The sequence below is a fragment of the Electrophorus electricus genome, chromosome 17 (genome assembly GCF_041902795.1).
Source record: "Electrophorus electricus isolate QZ-2024a chromosome 17, ASM4190279v1, whole genome shotgun sequence".
In the NCBI taxonomy this organism is placed as follows: domain Eukaryota; kingdom Metazoa; phylum Chordata; class Actinopteri; order Gymnotiformes; family Gymnotidae; genus Electrophorus; species Electrophorus electricus.
Genome location: NC_137513.1, coordinates 1,971,416 through 1,987,537, shown reverse-complemented (window position 1 = coordinate 1,987,537; position 16,122 = coordinate 1,971,416). Strand labels below are relative to the sequence as shown.

The 16,122-nt window shown below is 46.1% G+C and overlaps 1 protein-coding gene across 8 annotated transcripts in view; it reads left to right on the top strand.

Annotated features, from left to right (window-relative positions):
• The first annotated feature begins 405 nt into the window (after nucleotides 1-405).
• The window catches only part of LOC113578480 (roundabout homolog 3), a 33,979-nt gene continuing 18,262 nt past the window's right edge, over nucleotides 406-16,122 (top strand). For 5 of the 8 annotated variants that reach the window (XM_081700230.1, XM_081700228.1, XM_035534424.2 and 2 more), the window contains exons 1-6: nucleotides 406-1,008; nucleotides 4,541-4,867; nucleotides 14,276-14,433; nucleotides 14,807-14,927; nucleotides 15,020-15,158; nucleotides 15,889-16,016. In XM_081700230.1, the coding sequence (XP_081556356.1) occupies nucleotides 852-1,008; nucleotides 4,541-4,867; nucleotides 14,276-14,433; nucleotides 14,807-14,927; nucleotides 15,020-15,158; nucleotides 15,889-16,016 (1,030 nt within the window). In that variant the 5' untranslated portion in view covers nucleotides 406-851. Of the gene's footprint in view, nucleotides 1,009-4,540; nucleotides 4,868-13,394; nucleotides 13,557-14,275; nucleotides 14,434-14,806; nucleotides 14,928-15,019; nucleotides 15,159-15,888; nucleotides 16,017-16,122 lie in introns of those variants that run through there. The other 3 variants (XM_035534425.2, XM_081700229.1, XM_035534426.2) reach the window with 3 other exon arrangements.

Below are 16,122 nucleotides of genomic sequence, written 5' to 3'. Positions count from 1 at the left end.
GGGAGAAATAGTGGCGTGCAAGGCTCACCTGGGAGGTCGCGCACCCCCGGGGAGAAACGCGCAGATCTCGGCGAGCTGCAATTGAATGGCGCGTGTATGGACGCTGCTCTCCTCGACATCTCTCCGCATTAAGCGCTTGGGATAAAATACGCGGTGGCGTCTGAAAACAATATGGTAACTCATCCTCAAAGTATATGCCCAACGCCAATAACAGACCGCAGAAACGCTGGGTATGTTTGAATATACTATATGAGTGATAGTCCTGAGCAGCAGCAACAGCCCTGGGACTATCCACGAGTACATTTGTCAAGAGATCGCGCGTCAAATACTTTAAATTATGTAATGGGTCTTAAGAATAAGTGAAGAGTATTTGATGGTTGCCTGTGTACGTTTATTAGGATGGCAGTTGTAACGCCCACCCGAGTACTGTCACTTTAAGGTTTGTTTTGCGCCGCGCGAAGTGTCAGGTTTTGCAGACTAGCTCGAGCGCTGCATGTCTAATCGCAGAGTGGGGCGCGTGGAGACGATGCTGGACAGTGCGAGTAGAGAAGATACCTCGCCAACGCGTGGATCCAGTGGGTAGCAAAGTCTCCGTCATAGCGAAACCAGGGCGTGTGAGGTCAAATGGACACAAAGTCCACCAAGACACGCGGTTCGTCATCCTCCCAGATCCTGACCTCACGTTGCGCGTGTTCGCGGCGGAGCGATTAGTCATACAGCTGGTTTGGAAGTGGCTTAATCTCGTGCGACATGGCTATCGGAAGAGTGAAAGAGAGCTGCGGCGGGTGTGAGCTGTTTAACTGCATGAAATGTTCGAGCACACGTCTTCGTAACTACGCGCGTTTTTGTTTATGCTGCCGGCGACTTTTCGCCTGCTTTTTCTGAACATAGCGCTCAATCACAGCAGCGCCACAAACCTGCCAGGAGCGCGCGGGATACGAGCGACAATGCCGCTGCAGCCCGGACAAACCTTACTGTTGTTGCTCGCGCAGACCTGCCTGTCTGCAGGTAAGTTTAAAAAAGTCACGGAACAAAGTTCATTTTGATTGCGCATTTGACACAAAACAGGCTGCTCACAAATGTTTGTTTTTTTTACTGATACGGTGAAAGCACATCTGACCAATAGAAAGTAACGGCATTTGTTATCTTTGGTTATCGCATTCCTACCCATTTCTACATGGATAACCACTACTGGCCAGTACAGAAACGTGTTCATTACAGTGCACCTAACGATTAATACTTGAGTAATAATGTATTGATTATGATCGACTAATATATATTGATATTATTTATACTGCTCTGAAATTATTGTAATCGTTAATCCTTTATGCTACAGTAATAATATGTGGAGTCTACTGAAAGTGGTAACAAATTCCGCGTATTCCTGAGCCGTGGAGAAAAGCAGGCCTCCAGACGCACGTGAAGTGTCTGTGCCCCGTGGTTTCACTTGTTGCAGTCTCGCGTAACGGCGGAACGGTCTAGAAGCAGAACAGGAGCAGACCTTGCCAAACGCTTCACGCACAAGCCGAAGGAAAAGCCAGAAAGCGTCGAAGCATGCAGTTATGGATATGAAAATCGTTAGGTTTTCTTCCATCATTTCCAATACCTGAAAAAATAGATTTTGTACGCGACACAAAAACTTTTTAACCGCCTTTTAAAGGGTTTGAAAACAGCTGCCTGACCCAGATATTTCCCGTGATAAGCCACGATGTGCTCAATATTAGTGTGGTCTTAGCAGCTTGGACTGGAAAGAGGAGCACGCGAGTACAGTATCATCAGTCTGGTGCATCACGCGCGTCCCCTGCCGCGCCCGACTTAATGGCCTGGTGCATTAGTGGAGACAGAACCTGCTGCATACCGCGCGGTTTAGACACAAACCTGATGCCTCTGGACCTCCAAGCCCGTAATTTGTTAATGGAGCGAAAGGACTGTAAATATAGAACATCGCGAGGGCTATTGTGCAGGTTTGCACGGTTCTGTGCCAGTTACGCATATAAATACAATCTCAGTGAAACACGTACGTGTCGATTCTGTAGGTGGTGTGAAACATTTGTTGAGAAATTGCACTTTTCGACGGGCGTAAGTCAGACGTAACGGGTACTTCATGGTCCAGTTGCTTAGAGATAGGCATACCACACTAAGAAAGCCGTGACAGCACAAATTGTTGTGTTTTTTCTTTTCGTTTTTACGCGATGGATTGCCTACACTTTGTGTCTTTAGTATTTTTCAGATGTCACAAAAGTTGTTTTGCCTCAAGTTATTTGTTTTATTGTTGTTTACTTCAAATAGCCTTTTATTTTTCAGAACAGAATTTCTCTTTGTGTCATTCTGAGTGTGAGGGTAGTCTGAGGGTCAAAGCACCACTGTTCTTTAACAGAGCGCGCAGGATCGTGGCATTTAAAACGCCATTACATAGACACCCAGCAGAGGCAGACCAGTAGCAGAGGGCTTGTACATCTGTGCAGAGTGTGTTCCACTGGTTCTGTAGTCATTGCCAAGACACATACATTCATGACCTTTCCTATAAAGGGCTGGTCTCTTCTGTGGGGGTTGATTAATCGAGTGCCACGCTTATCCCTGCACATTCCTATGCATTCCTATGCACATCCCCCCCCCCCAGAAACATATGTCAAAGGCAAACATCTGAGGAGTGTTAAAGATCCCAGGACCATGCTTAATGTTTATTCATATTCATTGTTAGCAGCTACACACTGCACAGAAGTGCTCGAACCGGTTTTCTCCGGCCAACACTTGTCCTGTGCTCTGTCAGAACTGTGTGAAAGACTCTCTTGGTCTGAAGATTGGTCTCTGTGTTTTCATTGCTATACTTACTGTTACCAATACTGAATTACTTTTGTTCTGGTTTGAAGAAGTTTGAAATGTTTTGTATTTTCAAATGGCTGAATCAGAACCTTCACGGCAAAAACTCAGTATGGTATTAGGAGCCACCGTGTTTAATTAACTCATAATTCATTTGCAATCAGCATGACTTATGTAAACCCGGCACGCGCTGAAGTAACACTAGAGGTTGGGCCGTGTTCCATAAGGAGAGAAGCAGTATCAAACACACCATGCTTTCTGTTTTCTATAGCAGTACTCTTATGTATGTGAGCTCTGGCCGCCAGAATATGAGCTCATCCCAGAGACCCACACTGAGAATTCTCCCGTGGTGCATTCTCAGGGTGTGAACTAGCACTTTTATGCACAGAAAAGCAACAACAAATAGCGTTGATTTAAAGTCAGCAGTGTTTATATATGTCCTGTGGGATGCATATCAATAGAGTAGAGGTTAAATCAACACTTTAGAGTTTAAATCAACACTGTTTTTTCGTTCAATATTATGTCTATTCTGTGTACTCACACATAAAGTGGGTACCTCTGATGTTCAAATTCGTAAAAATCAAACCAATCATTTTTGAGGAAGGGACTGTAGCTCATCCTGTCTCCATGACATTATTAATGACTGTCTAATAGCAGTATTCTTATGTATGTGAGCTACGCGTGAGTGGAGCTTGTCAGTTAATGTTGCAAGTCTTCATTTACCAGCAAGGTAATATATCTCCAGTGGGATATTTTCTCTCTCCTAACTTTAGAGTGATATGACAATTTTTTTATATAGTGGTGACAAATTTTACTTAGATATTAGCAAACGTATATCCAAATTGTAATAAAAGCATACAATGTCTTAGATATTGATGTCCTAACGAAACAGTCTGTGTGAAGAAAACAGGTAACCATTAGCTTTTTCCTGACCCATTTTCTATGCCATTATCTTTAGCTCAGCGATGCCATAGCAACGGTCGAAACGGAATGGTCCATATGCGCGCACATTTCCTGGAGTATATGACTATGAGATGTCAGAGGCTTTCTGCTTGTGTTGCAGGCATTCTCATTTATGTCATCTCTTAAGGAAAGGCCCACAGCCATGCCCTAACTGCCACACGGCAGATGAATAGCAGGTGAACTCCAGAAAGTCCTGGAGTTCAAAGCCAGACCTCACAATGGCAGGCTCTTATCTCCGTCTATAGAATCCTGCTCTAATGGGTCCCGAGAGGGGGGAGCATGGGAGCGTGACCGGTTTGGTGAGCCGCGTTCCCTAGCAGAGGCTGCGCCAAAGCCTGGGCCCAGTGTCACTTTCCATTAACTTCCTCCTGCTCCCGTCTGACCCGCCGCACTCTGGGAAAGCTGAACAGACGCTGAGTCACCAGCTTCTATGCCTCTCTTCCCAGTGCTGGCCATTAGACGTCCACTCCAGGGCTGTTTCCCCAGTCACGTCACTCCAGACTGTTCTCTTACTTTTTAATTTCAGCACAAGGGCCTGTGTGAAATCTGCATAAAGTGACCGTGGAGAGACAAATATATACACCCACAGCACGCCATCCATGTTTCATCTAATTGTTACCTATCAGGCAGTCTGAAAGTTAAAAGCTTTTCGGACCACTTGTCTTACACGTGTGTGTACATCATTGGTGACTTTGGAGTGCAGAATAAGTGCAGAATAACAACCAGAGGTTGAACGGTCTGGGCCGATATCCCACAGGGTCGCGCCCCCGTCTGGAGGACAGCCCGCCGTGGATCGTGGAGCACCCATCCGACTTGATCGTGTCTAAGGGCGAGCCGGCCACACTGAACTGCAGGGCAGAAGGGCGACCCGTGCCCGCTGTGGAGTGGTACAAGGACGGCGAGCACGTGGAGACTGACCGCGACGATCCGCGCTCGCACCGGATGCTGCTGCCCAGCGGCGCACTCTTCTTCCTGCGCATCGTCCACGGCCGCCGCACCAAGCCGGACGAGGGCGTCTACACGTGTGTGGCCAGGAACTACCTGGGAGAGGCGGTTAGCCGCAACGCCTCGCTGCAAGTCGCCAGTAAGTTCCCTTTCTAATGCTGATCTACAGCCAGGAATCTTTTGCTGGATGCGTCTTGCGAGTTGCCTTAAGAGAATTTGAATTGAGTGGATTTTAAACTTTGGCACATAAATAACAATCGAAAGAGCAAAGCATCAGCAGCAAGCAGAAACTGATAAGAGCAAACTCAACAGTGACAAAAATGACAAACGTGCTAAAGAAAAAGAGCAGTACTAGAGGTCAAAGAGAAAAAGCACATATACGAGTAAAAAAAAAACAGTGGGGTTCATTTTCGGCTGGGAGCAGACCTTCGAACCCTTGAGTCATAACCAGATTTTTAAAAAATCTTTTGGTTTCTTCATCACTTTGATGAAAGCATTTCAAAGCAGTGTACTATTTTGGAAAAGTCTTAATCGTTCTGAAGTATGTGGCATAGAGATGCAGAGGATGTTTGAGAGGGCCTTCATTAAATTGGCAAAAAGAGCCTTCTAATACCTATGTGTCATGCCACGTCACAGTGCCGCGCTGTGCTTGTTTGACTCAGACACTTATTCTGGATCCCAGGCTGAGACTCGGCTTGTCTCCGCTGGAGCTACAATGCCGATTAACAAGCTTGTAGATCAGGAAAAGACTGTAAGAAATTAGACTGGCAAAATGTCCTCATTAAAAACACACAACACAGCACTATAGTTTCAGGCTGTCCTCTGCCTGACTGGGCGCCCCTCCCCTCCACTGAGTCAGCGGGATCGCTCATGGCTGCCGGACCTCATTAGGGAGACGCGGTGGAGTGATGTCACACGCTGCCGTATAAAAGGATGGCGTGGTACTGCTGTTGGCTCACAGGTTTAAGGTCACAAACTGTTCTGTCACAGCTGCTAAACGTTCCAAAAACAGTGTCCTTGTCAGCATATCAGTAGTGATGCTTATGAAAGGAAAACTTATTTATGGAAAACTAACTTTGCATGCAAAGGTCATTATGCTCTTAGTTCAATCAATACCCGCTCATGTGAACGTCTAGAAGGGGCAGACAGATTCGTTTTAGGGAGCTTTGGAGAGTCATATAAGATTACGTCTACTGCACTTCAGGAACTGAAACGATACTCCATGAAACCGTAAGAACGTGGTCATCTTGTTGCCCAGATCCGTCTTCATGGTTACTGCTATTTATTTCAGGGAATTATTTTACACCCGAGTGTTGAAGTGAGGACAGCGATGCCATAATTGTGTCGATTTCAGAAATCAGTAGTTGGATCAAGAACAGGTCAAGATACATCACTTCAGAGAATGAATAACATCACTGTTTATTTGGGCATAAAGTCCACTAAATGTATCTGTGTGACTGTGCACAGATCCTAAGCTAAGTGCACATATCCTTAAAAAATGCATAATGTATCTATTGATCCAGACCTGAAAAAGAAATTAATTATTTATATTCAACACTTACAGGAAAATTAAATTGTAGGTGGGGTCATGTTTAACCATCACAATGTATAGACTGTGCATACCTGCCACTTGATGGGCAATATACTCTATATTCAGTAGCCCCTGCGCTGCACAAAATTGAGTGTTTGTCCTTGTGGATGATGAAATTGTGAGAGTGAGCTGGTACATGGCGGACCTCTGCTGCCTGCCTCCTTGCTGGGAACCGTGACTCACGTGCTAATACGGACGGGACAGGGGTCAGGGGACCTGCATCTTGGGGGGAGCAGCTGTGTGAAAGCAGGGGATCGTAGGTTTTGGGATTGCCACCTGTACCCCCGTGTTCCTCACACACCCACCTTTTCAAAATGCGTTTACCTCATCTTAGATTGCAGCAGAAGGAAGATTGAGACAGATAGAAAATATGCTGCCTTTCAGGGAAACATGAAACCTTTGGGGGTTGGCAGGTGAATCTCTGGGGGGTTAGTAGGTAAAACTGGGGGATTAGGAGGTGATACGTGAAACTCGGGGTGGGGGGGAGGGTTGGTGGGTGAAACTCTGAGGGTTTGGTGAAACTGGGAGATTGATAGGTGAATCTCTGGGGGGTTGATAGTTGAAACTTGGTGGTTGGTGATTGAAACTCTGGGAGTTGATAGGTGAGCAGTATTAGGAATGATAACCCTTCACACTTTCCACAGAGTCTTAAGCTTCAGGAAAACAATGCAGTGCTGTCAATCCAACAAAAAAAACTAAATTATTTTTGGCTTGTAATAGCTCAGATAAATATCTAACAAAAATGTATCCAGTGATTACGTACATGACTAAATTACCTAAACATACACTATGTTCTACACATATACTATGTCTGAATCAGTATTCAGTCAGTATTCCACAGAACACAACACACGAAGAAAGTCACACAAGAATATTATGTAATTAAATTATACTTTAAATCATTATATCTAAAAATGTCCCTTCAGTTGATGTGATTAGATTGACTGATTGTAGTGAGCACAAAAAATCTTCAACATTTTTTGAGTTTAGTGGACCTGAAATGAGAGCAGATTTCAGGAAACATGGGAACAACGTGATAGTTCCTTCAGGGCTTTGTGTGCAGTTGAATGGCAGTCAGAGAATGTAGTTTGACTCCAATCTTTGCTGTTTTTTCACTGTTAAAGCATTAAACTGCAAGACTATGCAAGACACATCTCCCACTGAAGCATGTGTAGATGAAACTGAAGGCTCCTTTAACAACAGAAGGGAGACCTTGGTCAGTCGATTCTCTCTTCTGTCCTGGTGTATGTAGTCTTCACAGTAGAAAGCTTCTTTGAAAGACACTAAAATGTGCAAAACCACAAGATCAAGGACAGACAGCATGTTTGCTGAACTCACAGCACAGCCATACTGTCAAGATATTTAATAACTCTGATGCCATGCTAATTCGTTTATATTAGAGATTGCACTATACCAGTACTGTACTTGTCTGATACAGAAATCTTGCATTTGAATATTGCCCAATATGATACCGATCCAATATTGTTTTCATTAAAAACCACTGTCGAGCTGTGGTTCATCTGTTTGAGTAAAACCTAGAGTGTTGGGGATTTTTTGTGTAGTCTGTATTATATATGCTCTATTTATCAGATATCATGCATGGATATGACAGGTAAATCTAAATAAAATTAATAAAACCAGCTAATCTTTGTTTACACCAGGTACTAAGTGAACAGACAAAGAGAGGCTACCTGTACTACAAGTGTGTCTTAACTGACCTCAGTTATGGTTACCAGATGCACCACCCAAAAGAAGTCTAGTTAGAAAAGTGGGGTTAGCTGAATTTAGCTTATTCTCCAGCTTCTTAATCACATTTTCCAATCCACCTTCAGATCTAGCAGGCTAATGGAAAACAGCAGGTTTTTCACTCATGTGCTTTGAATATATTAAAGCCATAGAATAATGTTAATGAGCTTCATGAGTTTAGAGGAGGAGAGTGCTCCTTCTTTCTCCTCTTCTCTTTGGCTCGAGTTCTGTTTCTAAGACCCTTTCTCCTTTCCCTGACCCTACACGTCCTTTACTTCACACTTCACACAGTTGGTCTCGGATCTGTAGTGGTGAGCAGTGCTAAGACACGATTTTGTCTTGTTTAAACGCTCCACTAGAAGGCAGAAAGGTAACCTGTTCCCCCACACTGGGTATCAGAATTACATGATAGCAATGCAAGTCATCACATGTGCCAGTGTATGGATATTTGCATTTGAATATAATAAATTTAATCATTAAAATGTAGAAAATTTGTGTGTATAAACATTGCTCAAACTAACCTGTCTGTTATCACATGACCTGCTTAAAGTAACCTGTCTGTTATTACATGACCTGCTCAAACTATACTATGTCATATCACTAGCCTGCTCAAACTATATGATATGATATCATATATGACTAACCTGGCCGTTATCGTGTGACCTGCAGTGCACAGAGCATGGCCGTGCTGTTTTCGGCCTGGATTTGGGATGGTATTAGATTGGCTTCCTTTAAAATATTTCTCCTGATAATGGCCCAGTATTTTTTGCTGATATCGACCCAGTTCAGATACGTGGTATCGTATTGGTACATCCCTAGTTTATATTCAGTGGACCAGTGCATCAGTCCTCAGGGGTGATAGGATGCGCTCCTGCCATACACCTGCATTTAAAGCAAGTTTGTGTCATATAAAAGGACTTTTATTTGATGCGGTCGATTACAAAGAAATTCCTTACTAGAAATATTTTGCCCATTTACAGATTTAACAAGCAAAATAAAATTCCCTGGAAAACAATCTGTGTGTATCTGCCTGTTGTATTTAGATGTCTAGTAACAGTATCTGATAGCAACATCTAATAAAGACTTGCACTCTCTGCTTTTGTTTGGCTTTGTAAGCAAAGTGGAAACAGTCAGTGCATCCACTCTGTCAAGAGAACATTTTCCCTGGTATTTCTCTATGCATTTACTTAGTAGCGACAATTAGGCAATGGATGTAAAGACATTTATGCCATTTGCCCCCATATTAATTTTTAGTACAGGGTTAGCAATGGTTCCTATTCAGGAGAGAGGACATTTCTTAAGGATTCTGGCTTTTGGACTGCGCATAAGCATGGAGAGGTCCAGGCATTCTCCCCGAGAGCAGCTTTTTTAAGCAGCCCAGTGGAGGTCAGCGGACTGCCGAGAGCACCTGTCCTCTCCTACGGCTGTCACGCTGTCTGGTTACCCTTAGGCCCCATGGTCGAGTTTCCTCTGTCCCCAGTCTTGCACACTTATATGATCCCCGAGGTGTTTATTAAGGGCATGAATGTACAACGCATCTCCCTGCAGGAAGGCTTGTTTTCACACGATAAGACTCTAATCTTTCCAGTAAGTTATTGTTTGGATACACTTTTATTGTCTTTGTAGGTATTATAAGGCTGAATGATGTCAGGTCTATCGATCAGATACCCCTCACGTAAATGGGTCATGAGCTCGTTTGGAGTTTCTGTCGCATCCTTTTACTTTGCAGAGATGAAAAGATTCACCACAATTTATTACAATATGCTTCGTTTTTCATTAGTCTTTCTTTCTTTCTTTCTTTCTTGGAAAGGACGTGACATTGAGGTTTGCTCAAATCTCGCTCTTTCTGTAATACATGAAGTCATGCAACACCAGGCCTCATTATATTAAAGCACGCATCTTCCTCCCAGGAGCACGTCTGTTAAAGGCCGGACTCCCCATCCTTCAGTTCCACTGATGTCTGGATGTGCTTTTCCACCCTTGGGAAAAACACAGGTGTTATGGCCCCAAGCTCTGTAATTCTCCACCTAAAATCTGAATTTACAGCCGTCAGAAGACTTCAGAAACACTTCAAAAGACATCTCACAATGCACTTGTACAGTATTGCTTTCAGATTACAGTTATGTCACTTTTGTCAAGCCTTTTTGTTTTGTTTTCTTTTTCTTTTTTTATTCTCTTATTTCTTCTTATTGTTATTATTAATATTGTTATTGTTGGTGTTGTTGTTGTTGTTGTTGTTGATCGGTACTTGTATCTGTTTCAAAGCCATGACTGCCCTGGCCTGTTCGGGGAGCAAAGTGGCACAGATCCCTGAGCCGGGATTAACGTAAAGTAGGACAAAAAAAATCTAACTCGCTTAAAACTCTTTCAAGCCAGCTGTCTCGCTTCCTCTCCGTGTGGGATTATGAAGTAATGATCCTTTAAATGCAGCAGTATTCCAGCTGTGCCCTCCAGGGGCCAACGGTCACAGGATGTTTCGCACAATCTCAGCGGTAACGGCAAAGCTAGCCCCGTTTTACAACATTTTCCTCTGTGACATCCATGTGCGCATGATGCCAGACACGGAAGCTGACTTCTCTCCTGCTGCATAAAAGGATGTACGTCCATCAGGTTCCACTAAACTTCACGAGATGGAGCCGCTGTGCTCTGGTCGACTTGAACTTTTGTAGGATGGCAAGAAGACGACCACCAGAATGTGAGGAGCTCATTACTGGGAGGTGCTTTTATCCTCCCTCCACATGAGAGGCGGCACGCATGCTCCTGTCGGGTCAGCCCTCCTCTGGAGTGGATTTCTGATGTACGTGGCTCTCCGGCCACCGGAATCAGAGGATCGGGCCATCTCTGTGGCATCTCCCACTAATGCTTCCTGAGAGAGCACACAGCAGAGCACAGTGCCCCCTGCTGCAGATGGCATGCAGCTGCAGGGCTATCAAGTGGTCGTCAGGCAGTTTGTGCAGTGTGTGTTGTAGTTTTTTAAAAAAGTACACACGCATTCCTACTGACGTCTCCATGCTAAAACACGCTGAATGAACACTGGATGCTTTCGGAACCACTGACAGCACACGTCTGAGCTGTTGGGGCGTCTTCCTCTCATGTAAACAGCAAATGTAAATAATTCACAGGGCCTTTCGCAGGGGCCAGAGGTACATGGTAATTCAGCATGGGCACATTAATAATGCACTGCCCAGGAGGCATGCCATTTAGTGTCCCTCCGTGGTCCGTGTGCAGCAGGCTGAGAAGAAAGCTGCTCTGGCCTTTTGAAATGAGATCAACCTGTGTGGGTCCGAGCCAGAGTAACGGCCTTTCATTCCCTGACCAGAGGCTCCGGTGGGGTTGCCACATGGCAGACAGCGAACGCCGCTGGTTTTCATCACGGACACTGAAATTCAGTTAAAGTGCACTTCTCAGTGTCTTGGTGCCTGCTTGAATGTGAGCAATATGGAAGACTGAGCTTTGCTTCTGACTGCATGTGTTGCAGAGATTTCATGGACGAGTGTGAACGGACCCGCACACCAGCTGGTTATGTCACCACGCTGTGCTCCTAGCGCAGGCTGGCGCTGTCTAACGCTGTCTGCGCATGCTCTTCCCGTGGGCGGCTAAAAATAATCCTGCAACTTCGCAGAGGAGGAGGGGCAGAGAGGGGAGGGTGGGAGGGGCAGAGAGGGGAGGGTGGGAGGGTCTGAGAGGGGAGGGTAGGAGGGGCTGAGAGGGGAGTCATTGTCTCATCTGCTTTCTCCTGGCCTGGAGCTCTATTTCACCCCTCCTCCTCTTTCTTAACCAGTGGTCATGGCTTCTGTCTTCTGAGAAATGCAGCTATGTTGGGGCGATAGGTTGGTGTGACAGGATGGGGTGACAGGTTGGGGTGACAGGTTGGGTGATAGTTTGGTGTGATAGTTTGGCGTGATAGTTTGGCGTGATAGGTTGGTGTAACAGGTTGGGTGATAGTTTGGCGTGATAGTTTGGTGTGATAGTTTGGCGTGATAGTTTGGAGTGATAGGTTGGTGTGACAGCTTGGGTGATAGTTTGGTGTGATAGTTTGGTGTGATAGTTTGGCGTGATAGTTTGGAGTGATAGGTTGGTGTGACAGGTTGGGTGATAGTTTGGTGTGATAGTTTGGCGTGATAGTTTGGCATGATAGGTTGGTGTGACAGGTTGGGTGATAGTTTGGCGTGATAGTTTGGAGTGATAGGTTGGTGTGACAGGTTGGGTGATAGTTTGGTGTGATAGTTTGGCGTGATAGTTTGGAGTGATAGGTTGGTGTGACAGGTTGGGTGATAGTGTGGCGTGATAGTTTGGCGTGATAGTTTGGTGTGATAGGTTGGGATGGGAACTGTATGTCCTTGCTCTTACCTGTTTGTTGGCCTCGTGTGAGTTCTGTTTATCTCAGGAGGGGGATTGCCAGCTGTGCTGGATGGGGGTGAGCCCCTACACTCAGATTAACACTTTGTATTTTTGGTCCAAGGCCCATACTGTGACTCGGCCTCACACAGGTTGATCTCATTTCAAAAGGCCAGAGCAGCTTTCTTCTCAGCCTGCTGCACATGGAAACGGGTGCTTGGTAGAGCAGTAGCACACGCCTTTCCACCCAACCCTGCAACTCCTCCGCCCTGCTCCAGATCTCTGGGGAGGTTGGCCATTCACACACACACACACACACACACACTCACACACACACACACACACACACACACACACACTCACACACAGAGCAAGGTGGCATACATTGTCAATGAGAATGGCCTGGGGGTGGGACGGGGCACTCGGTCAGCAGTGCTGGTCACTCACGAGGGAGGCAGTGGATTATTCAGCTAACAACATAATTGAATAAATGTCACCCTCCATTGGTCACTGTAGAGCTGTTTCCTGTGGCCATGGCTGCGCTGGAAGAACACTCACCTTCTCACTCTATTTTTGCTGTACTTAGGTTGTCCTGCTTTTTGGTACATGGGGACTGGAATTACTTTATTGGATACCAAAAACTGAAGACTGACACAAAATATTTTAGGACAAATTTAGGTTCCACATTTCTAAACTTCTTGACTATCAACATTTGTTTAACATATATCTTGGGGGATTTAGTCTAATTTATTACAGCTTCATTGAAGACCTTCAGTGCTAAAACCTTTTCTGATAAAAGGATTAGAGAACAGAATTTGGGTAAAGAGATGTTGAGTTAGGAGTGCGACAGATTGCATGAGGCGTATGAAAGCCCGCAGAGCGCGTGTGTGTGTGTGTGTGTGTGTGTGTGTGTGTGTGTGTGTGTGTGTGTGTGTGTGTGTGGTTCTCAGTCCACACACTGACAGATGACCACTTCAAATGCTGCAGTGCGATATGAGACACGTACTGCTTACAGACGTCCCCCAACCGTTTGTCCCTGCTGGACAGATTTGAATATTCATGCTTCTAAGGAAGCTACGGCAGCTGAAACATTCTGCACCAGCAACGCTCGGAGCTGCTGACATTACCAGAAATCCTTAGGATGATGGACAATGTATGTGAGTAACAGAACTGGATGAAATTCTGATTAGAGTACAGCAGAGCAAGCCAGTACCAAAAAACTGAACAAACTCTGTACTGAATTTGTCATAATCAAGGATTGATGTTTAAGTATATTTAGTTTCATCACGTAAAGTCCAAACAGGAAATGCACAGGAAAAGTCTCATCGTGCTCCAGTGGTAATAAATATCACGAATGCACGTCTAGACAAGGCGGATTTGATGACTGCAGTGTGGTCACTGTGCTGTTCTAGTGCGCATTGATTGTTGAGTATCTCTGACTGGCAGGTGTGGCAGTGTGCATGCGGGGCACTGTGCCGAGGTGTTTGAGTGCTATCAGCTCCAGGAGTTATCTCATTCTTAGATGTGAGAGGCTCAAAGTGCCGTAGTCTCCAGTCACAGGCCAGCAGGCGTGGCCTTACCCTGTCAATCATCAGCAACCAGGCCTGTTTAAAATGCATGTGCATTGTTCTAAAAAGAGTTCATAATTGGCAAACTCAGAGGGAGGGCAGGTGTGCAGGGGGAGGAAACACACAGCACTCACACCCCTCACTGTGTCGAACTGATACTTTCATTTTGTCACAAAAATATTTCCCTCTTTCTTTCTCTCACTCTTTCTGTTACTCTCTCTCTCTCCCTCTGCCATTCTCTCTCTCTTTCTCTCTGTCGCTCCCCGCCTCTCTGCGACTCCCTTTCTCTCGCGCGCGTTTGCAGCGCTCAGGGACGATTTCAGGCAGGCCCCGGGGGATGTAGTGGTGGCAGTGGGTGAACCGGCTGTGATGGAGTGCGTCCCCCCGCGCGGCCACCCGGAGCCCAGCGTCTCCTGGAAGAGGAACAACGTCCGCATCAGTGACAAGGACGGGAGGATCTCGGTGAGTCACCAGCTGACTGCTGATTGGGTGGGCCCTGGGGGGCGGGGTCTGGGAGGTGGCGGGTGGGGGGGGCGGCGGTCAGTTGTGGGTAGCACTGATTACCAAGCGCTGATTACAGCCATGACATCACTTGCGGCTCCTGGGGTCAGTCTAGAGGAGCTTCAAGAAGCACTTGTAGCATAATTTGGAGCTTTTACGCGCAGGATGTCAGTAGATAGGTGTTATTGTCATTACTCTTCAAACTGGGCTCACGAATCTGCAACCAATCACCCGGAGAAGACGAGGGGCCGGTGATTGGTCCACGGGCCTCGCTGGGGGGAGAAAGGTATCCAGGGCCGGGTGCTGGGACGGTGAATGTGCTGTGCTGTCACAGATGCAGGCTGGCAAGCTCCTGATCTCTCACACGCGGAAGAGTGACGCGGGCATGTATGTGTGTGTGGGCTCCAACATGGTGGGCGAGAGGGACAGCGATCCCGCGGAGTTGGTCGTGTTCGGTGAGTCTCTGGTGCCTCCTGTCCATCTCCAGGCTATTCCAGAGTGACGGTCAGACTGTGATTGATGTGTGCATTTGTGTGTGTGTGTGCAGAGAGGCCGGTGTTCATCCGCAGGCCTGTGAATCAGATTGCACTGGCTGAGGAGACAGTGGACTTCCTGTGCGAGGTTCATGGTGATCCAGCTCCCACGGTGCGCTGGCGTCGAGAGGAAGACGAGCTGCCTCGTGGCAGGTCAGAACCATGCTATAAACATGCTATAACCCACTTATGATGCCCTTATAAAGATCCCTGTGTTATAACTCACTTTTGACGCCCTTATAAAGATCCCTGTCAGGTTCAAGGTAAAGGAGGCTGTCTGAACTACATGCAGTAAGAGGTCAAAACACATTTGTTGGAATCGTTACATGTGAGACATAACTGTCATCACCAAAGCTCATATTCCTGCTTTTAAAGCAACTTCGCAGAAGTCGTTTCCTTGGCAGTAAAAATGTTACAAAAACAAAAATGAACAAAATCTGTGATGACACCTATACATAATTTGGATAGCCTACCCAACCCCTTCGCCTTTAAAAACAATAAAATGATAATTACATAAACTAATTTACGTGTTGGCTAGAGAGTCATTAAATTGTTACATAACCTCATAGGAAAAGTAGCGCTCTGTTTTCATGACCAGATATTACTGAAGTGTCATCAAAGTACAAGAGGGTCCAAACTCGTGCTTTCTCACTGAAGGAGAGATCACTCAGAAGCACACTTACGTAACCCTGGCGTTTTGAAACGATGTTTCAGCACCGCGCTGTTGGTCTTAAACACAGCTGTGGAGAAACTTTACGGCCATGGTCAGCGGTACAGGGTAGATGTAGGGCTCACGTAGTACCTGGAGATGAGGAAGAGGACGGTGGCTCTTCCTCTTGGAGGAATGCTCCTAACCGCATGCGTCCCTCCCTGGCGTGGCTAGGTTCGAGATCCGCAGTGACAGCACCCTCCGCGTGCTGAAGGTGCGTCAGGAGGACGAGGGCACTTACACGTGTGCGACAGAGAACAGCGTGGGCAGGACAGAGGCGTCAGCTACGCTGCAGGTGCACGGTAGGAAACGCACACGCGAGCAGGCATTAGACACACACGCATGAGAACACGGAAACACACACACATTAGAACACAAAAACACACACGTTAGAACATGAAACACACG